The sequence below is a fragment of the Seriola lalandi genome, unplaced genomic scaffold, assembly GCF_002814215.2.
Source record: "Seriola lalandi dorsalis isolate HSWRI2012SDOR001 ecotype SW California unplaced genomic scaffold, Sedor1 jcf7180002054898, whole genome shotgun sequence".
Classification (NCBI taxonomy): domain Eukaryota; kingdom Metazoa; phylum Chordata; class Actinopteri; order Carangiformes; family Carangidae; genus Seriola; species Seriola lalandi.
Genome location: NW_019525450.1, coordinates 6,437,984 through 6,445,295, shown reverse-complemented (window position 1 = coordinate 6,445,295; position 7,312 = coordinate 6,437,984). Strand labels below are relative to the sequence as shown.

Here is a 7,312-nt window from a genome sequence, read left to right as displayed (position 1 = left end):
GACGCGAGCAAATGAAATAGATTGGCGAGCCATAAAATGAGATTTGAAACCCCATTCAAATAAGAGCTCGCGACGTCAGCGCACTTATCCGAGAGAGAGCGAGCAAGAGAGAGAGAGAGAGAGAGAGAGAGAGAGAGAGAGAGGCTGGTGTGTGGTGTGTATGAGAGGGGTGAGATTTGAGAAATAGGAGGGGCTTCTAAACGACTAGAAATGTCAATCTGAGCAAGGGAGTCCCAATAATCTAAAGCAATCTGTAAGGACCTGACCTTAGTCCATCCAGATCAATAGGGAAGTGAGGGTGGAAAGAAGAAGAAGAGGAAGAAATAAGGGGCGCAACCGGATCGTTTACACTGGCTGTTCCCGAGGAAATATAGACTTCCCTTGCTTGCACCTTTTGTTGCTCACATGCTCACACTGTAAAAGTGGATATCGAGGCAATTCCCTTGCTTTGTGAGATTGAATCAGACTTTTTTCCCCCCCTTTTCCTACCACCATGTCTTTCCCTCAGCTGGGATATCAGTACATCCGACCGATATACCCGCCGGAGCGCCAGGGGATCGCCAGCAATGCCCGGGCCGGGACAGAGCTCAGTCCGTCCGGCGCACTCTCCAACGTCCTCTCCACTATGTATGGATCTCCTTTCGCCGCGGCAGCGCAGGGCTATGGAGCGTTTCTCCCCTACTCTAACGATATATCCATTTTCAACCAATTGGTGAGTCACTTAGCTCTCTCTCAAGTCATCCACAACTTTTATGTTACACTTGAAAAAGCAAAGAAATAAGAGAAACGTTTATTGGCACTTTTTTTTTTTACGTGTAAACTTTTGGAGCGCCGTGCTGAACTTTGTCGTTGGATCTTTTGTGAAATTGAGTTAAAAGTGGTTAAAAAGTAACGCATTAACACAGCGTTAGCACATAATTTCCTGAAACTGATGACAAAAGAGTTAATGAAATGATGTAATGTGCTGTGGGAGGTTCACAGGTATAGTTGAGGTATAACTGTGTAAAAGTAAAGTCTTGTTCTTGCAAGTGTTTGATTTAAAAAAGTTAAAAATGTTATTTTTTTCCTTCAGTTGTGAAGCTTGTGGGACACAAATAACATTTTATGTTGTGACAAAAAAGACGTTAATCGTTTTGTTTGTTTACACTTCGATAATAACCCCATTGTTGTTTTATTACCGTAAATCCACATGTCACACTGTTGGGCATGGTTATATTTATCACGAAGAAGAATAAAGTAGATTATCCCATGATATTAATATTTAAAGTCTAATAATCCCTCTGACTCTCTGATTCTTTGTCTTTGCAGGGTGCTCAGTATGAACTGAAAGACAGTCCCGGTGTCCAGCACCCAGGGTTTGCCCACCATCACCCTGCTTTTTACCCATATGGCCAGTATCAGTTCGGTGACCCGTCCAGACCCAAAAACGCCACCAGGGAGAGCACCAGCACCCTGAAGGCCTGGCTCAGTGAGCACCGCAAGAACCCCTACCCAACCAAGGGCGAGAAGATCATGCTGGCCATCATCACCAAAATGACCCTCACCCAGGTGTCCACCTGGTTCGCCAACGCCAGGAGGAGGCTAAAGAAGGAGAACAAGATGACCTGGGCCCCCCGGAACCGCACCGACGAAGAGGGAAATGTTTACAGCAGCGATCACGAGGGGGAGGAGGGGGACAAGAGGGAGGACGAGGAGGAGATCGACTTGGAGAACATCGACACGGAAAATATTGAGAACAAGGACGACTTGGACGACCAGGACGACCTGCATTCAGATATTAAACTAGACGGGAGGAGTGACTCAGAGATTTCTGACGGCTATGAGGATTTACAAGGGCCCGACCAGAGGTTTCTAAAGGCTGTGGGGAAAGATGGCAAAGACGTGGAGAGAGGAGGAGAGCACTTCCACAGCCACCACCACCACCATCACCACTCTTCATTGGACATCAAAGCGTCCCAACCAAACGGGGAACAGCTCAAACTGAACCCGGTCTCCGTTAGCTCGCCGCCCTCAGAAAACAACCCTGCGCCAGCCCAAAAGCCAAAGATCTGGTCTTTGGCAGAGACAGCCACGGCCCCTGACAATCCGCGCAAATCGCCACAAATGAACGGCAGCAACTCCGCAGGGCCGGCCGCCCAGACCATAATAGCCCCTCACAGACTCATCTCTTCTTGTCCCGTTGGGAAAATCCAGAACTGGACGAACCGAACCTTCTCGGCGCATCAGCTGGCTTTACTGAACTCAAATCATTATCTGGGACTGGCAAACCAGGCCACTGCCACCGGCCTGGCCCTCTACAGCAGCAGGCAAACGGAGGACAAGAGTCATAGTTCAGAGACTCCAGTCACAGGTACATGTCCCCGACACTGAGACGCGCATGTATAAATAGGCCTAACTACAAAACAAAGACACTAGTCCATTGCTCGTCATTCATTGCTATTATTTTAGACCTCCTTTTTGCCTTCATGGATTTTTTTTTCTCTCTCTAGGCCACACAGATGAACAGTGTTACAATGTTATAGCTTACAGAGTACAGTGTATGTATGTGTGTGTGTGTGTGTGTGTGTGTGTGTGTGTGTGTGTGTGTGTGTGTGTGTGTGTGAATCTGCTTTGAAAAATGTCCGAGAGGAGGATGGAAACCTCATCAGAAAGCATTTAAGAAAACGTGGAATTGGGTGAAAACTGTTCTTAATTTCTGTGCCCCTTCCCTTCTTTTTTTTATTTGGTTATTGTTACATCCATGTGATATTAAGGCCCATGTGCTTGTATTTAATGGTTTACATAAAGCCCCCCAACACATTAAACTCAACTAGTCTTCAACACTAAATTTACTGAAACCCAGGATGGGCTCTGATCACTTAACATTTTAATTTTCATTGCCACAGTTTAAGAGGGATCTTAGTGCCTTGGATGCAGAAGAGAAGTTGTTAAAAACAGCTTTCCACCCAGTTCAAAGATAGTGAGGCTGTCAATTAATGACATTTGGGAATTTTCTTTTAGATGCCATATCACATTTTCCTTTTTAAAACGCCATATTTACCCGTATTAGCTTTTATTCTAAGTTTTTTTTTTTTTTTATCCCTGTGTGTGCGCTTGTGTTATTTCGTCAAGGCCTATGTTGTTACACTTACTTGTTTGGTCATGCAAATGAGCTCAATGCAAATTCACTACAGGCTGGTTTTTGAAAGGCAATTGTCACTTTTATATCTCTTTGTGTTTTAGCTCTTCATGAGGCTATTATTAGTGTTTTTTTAGATCACTATTTTTTTTTTTTTTTTTTACCCCTGTATATTCCAGGCCTCAGAACCAACTAGAAGCAGCGATGGTTCTTTCGGCTCTCTCTCTTTCCATAAACCCTCACCCATCCTCTGTTTTTTTATTTTAATTTGAATATGGAATGTAAAATAAGAATAATACATCTCTGTATACTTACGTTGTAAGCATGTCCTGTGTAAAACTGCTAATGTAATAATGTATGAACCTGTAGTCTGTGAGTTTTTTTTTTCTTTTTGTAAGTTCTGTGAGGATTTGATGTTCAAATGTTTTGTATATAAAGTTAAGAATATGTACATACTTGTGAACCAAATTGTACAAGAAAGTCTATATTTTGGCTAATAAATGAACTGCTGCAACTTTAAGAAATTGTTGCTTTTTGGCCGGGCCATTTTGACAGCTGCTTTTGATGGTGGCTGTTACTGTGCATTGCAGTTTGCATTGCACTGCTTTGGTTTTTTGTGTGTGTGATAGTGGACAGCCTGAGGCACAGACTTCATCCTCCGTGGCAGTGATAAGTAAATATTCGAAAGGGATTTATCACACTTTTATAGTGGAGGGACTTAAGGCTAATTAGCCAGTGTTGCGGCATATACATTTGGATATTCATGTTGTGGGATTATCCTTATAGAGGCGCAGCGGTCGCATTAAAATGAATAATTCCTTCATTCATTTTGTTCTGAAACTGTTTGGTCTACAACGAAAACTTTCGGTAAAGAATAACTGTTAGAGTGTCGTTGGTAGCCTGTTTGGTCAGAGTGGTTCAGCTGATCCTAAAGATGGATTCTGGCTTTGCAAAGCGACTCCCACATCTCATCATGCTCAATTTGTAAAGCTTGTGCTCCTCACATATATCATACATTTCCCCCAACTACGGCGGCTCTTTGGTATAATTGTAATATATCGTCGCCGTATAACTAATAATAACATCATTTATTTTGTTTGCCCGTGATGTGATCATTTGCATGTGTGAGCCCTTATCACAGGAAGTTTATGTAAACTTAGTGTTGGAGCTCCCTCTACAGTCTCTTGCAGTCGGCCATGTTCTGCTGCACAGACACACACATTCAGCTCATGCTGTCTCAGTTTTTTTTTTTTTCTGTCCCATTTCTAATTTATCCATCAGTTGTGATGTGAAATTCGATAGTAACATTTTGCTCTTATAAATCTGTCACAATATCATACCTTTTTCACCTGTTTTCAAGCCTCGGTGTGGTGATTTCATGATGTACACACGCAGTACATCTTTCATTATGAAGCAGATGAATTATTTGTAATGCCTCAAAAAAAAAAAACAAGCTTAGATTTTGTTTCTAAAAAAGACATACAATCTTCATTTTGACCCAAAAGTTTAAAAATATTTAATAAAAAACAAAGAGGCGTTTTCATTTGAGGTCACAGGCAACAAACCATTTGGTATAAACATTATACATTCACCAAAAAGCGCAATAAAACAAAACTGGTAACGTAGACTAAATACATACAATTTGGCATTTTTTAACACTCGCAGTTACTGAAGGATTTAGAAAAATCGTTTATGCTGCCATGCGTAACGTGAAGAATACAGGACTTTTCAACTATCCTTGAAAGCGCGTTGACTCCTTTCATTTTTTTTTTTTTTTTTTTTTAAATCAGACACAATGAAAAATAAAATAATAAAAAAAGAGAGAAAAAAAATCAGTAGTGGAAAAACGCTGTCAATATTCCTATTATTCAAATTTCGCCGAGATGATAAAACATCTCCAGCCTTAAAAGACATGAAAGTCTTACTCATGCAAATTCTTATTTTTCATCCGTCTTCTTTAAAAGCAGTCAAAATATATTTCAATGTTTAAAACATTCTCAAATGTATTTTGGCAGACAAACTTTGATTTTTTTTTTAACTTACTCTACTCTAAACGAAAAGCATTCCTTTTTTTTGTTGATATTGTAATGTTTTCATCATTATTTATTAAAATCATATTTCATTTCTTTTCATAGTTTAATTTTTAAAGGACTTGGATTTATGATTGTGTTTATATTTAACGCCGCGCACACACAGTCTGTCACACATTCCTCGACTAGACTCAGATGGTCAACGAGGACAATAGCTTTTAATGTCTGCGATCCAGGGCAGCAGAGGCAGATGAAAAGCGCTGATTCGCTCGAGCCGTATCCTCTCTAGGTTTAGGATATGCTTTAAACAAACCCCAGCTCAGCCGAGGGAGAGACTGCGGAGCCTTTTGCAGCTCCTCTCACCATGTTGCCTTCCTGTCTAATCAATTATCTTCCTTGAGAGCCCCATCTAACCGCGCGATGCATATTCATAAGTGGCATCAGCCAGCTGATTGATGTAATAGCTTTTTTTCCCCCCTTTTTGTAGATTCATGCCCACTTCCTTGAAGGAAGTAGCTTTGAATGACCAGCATTACACTAACACTTTTATAATTACACAATAGGCTACACAGGAAAATGAGGTGCTCGTATTGGATGCTACAACGAATTAAAATGTTAGAGTTTCAAAAATGCCTATTAATAAATGTAATTGTAAATCAAATAGCCACCTATAAAAACAAATTCCAGTCATTAAAACGCACCACTTTGATACTACTGACCATGACTTTTATTATGAAATTCATGTTATAAAGATTTATGTCGGCCTAAAATGAATAAAAGAATATAAATAAAAGATGGACTGTAAGAGCAGCTAGCTGCATGTGAGTATCCTGGAACTTATCATAAATAAGGATGCTTATTTCCTCACTGTTCACAGGATGTTTGCTCCTGAGGGGCCCACAACAAACCCCTGCTTGATCATGAGGATTCAATTGAAATGCTACTGAAGGGCCAGTGATGTCTAGAGCTCAGGGCCTCTCCTCTGATCGGTCCATGAAATTAGGGATTAAAATGCCTCGGCAGAAACAAAGTAATCATGCCTGCTTATGTCGCCATACGTGTCCAACCTGCTCCCTGTTACAAAGAGCAAATGGAATGCATTAGCCAACATTTTGCTCTGAGCTACACAGGGACCATTTCCAGTGGGGCATGGTGTGTCACTCCTTTCCTCGCACGTTAAGTGGATGTTCTCCTGGCTAATGAGCAATAATCAACACTGACTCCTCTTCTTATTTCTGAGGTCCATGCTGTGTTAAATGCTCAGAGTCTGTGGGGCACACTGTAGCGCTGTGCTACTCAACTGCCTGAAAAAGCACAGGGCAATCTACTCCATGCAGGGTTGTAAGAAAAGTAAAGATAGAATTAAAAACATTAAGCGAGTACTCGCTGCAGGCTTGAAAACAACTACAAAATAATCAAAATGTGACATCATGGATTTTTCAGATTCAGATGTACCACATTATAAAGCAATAGAATCTCAATTATACTCACTGTCTTGTAATTATTTACTAATTAATGGATAGTCCTGCAGTATTAAGAGTGTGGGAAACACACACATGCATTTGACACTGCAAATAATTTGTACTTCATTTCCCATCTAATCACATGTTGTCCCACTTTGCCCTCAATACTCTGAGACCAGGCTATATACAGCTACGTGGGTGAAAAAGCAATGCACTGTTTAAGAGCCATTTAGAAGTGGAAAAATCTGAGAAAGATGGAATCATTAAAAGGAAATGTAATCTGTCTTTCGAAGCGTTCATTGATCTGGGAGAGGGTGGACGGCAGTACCAGGCGGCTGAAAGGGTCTGGCCAATGGAGCCATCAGAGGACCATGTGTGAATGGGGAGAAACCATGGAGTAAATAAACACTAGAGCGGCCCAATGGAGGGGGCCAGAGGTGCCCTGTGAAAGAGGAGGCCGCTGCAAATAAAGAGGGTCAGTCTTGTTTTTTCACCTCATCCACCTCTTCTGTCATTGTTGCCCCACCACCAGTGCCACCTCCTCCTCCTCCTGCTCCTCCTATCCCCAGCCTGGACCGTTCTGCCACACCCCCTCCTGCCACTGAGACAGACAAATGTCATCTCCTTTGTGGACCTAGTCAGGCTTAGAAGCGGCCCACTGTCTTTGTTCGGTGGACTAATCCTTTTATGAGCCACTGTTG

At 41.7% G+C, this 7,312-nt stretch overlaps 1 protein-coding gene across 1 annotated transcript; it reads left to right on the top strand.

Moving 5' to 3' along the window:
* Positions 1-204: 204 nt before the first annotated feature.
* irx3a (iroquois homeobox 3a) lies at positions 205-3,642 on the top strand. Its single transcript, XM_023429631.2, has 2 exons — positions 205-712; positions 1,309-3,642. Exons 1-2 carry the CDS (start codon positions 494-496, stop codon positions 2,368-2,370), a joined length of 1,281 nt encoding a protein of 426 aa, XP_023285399.1. The 5' UTR covers positions 205-493; the 3' UTR covers positions 2,371-3,642.
* Positions 3,643-7,312: the final 3,670 nt, after the last annotated feature.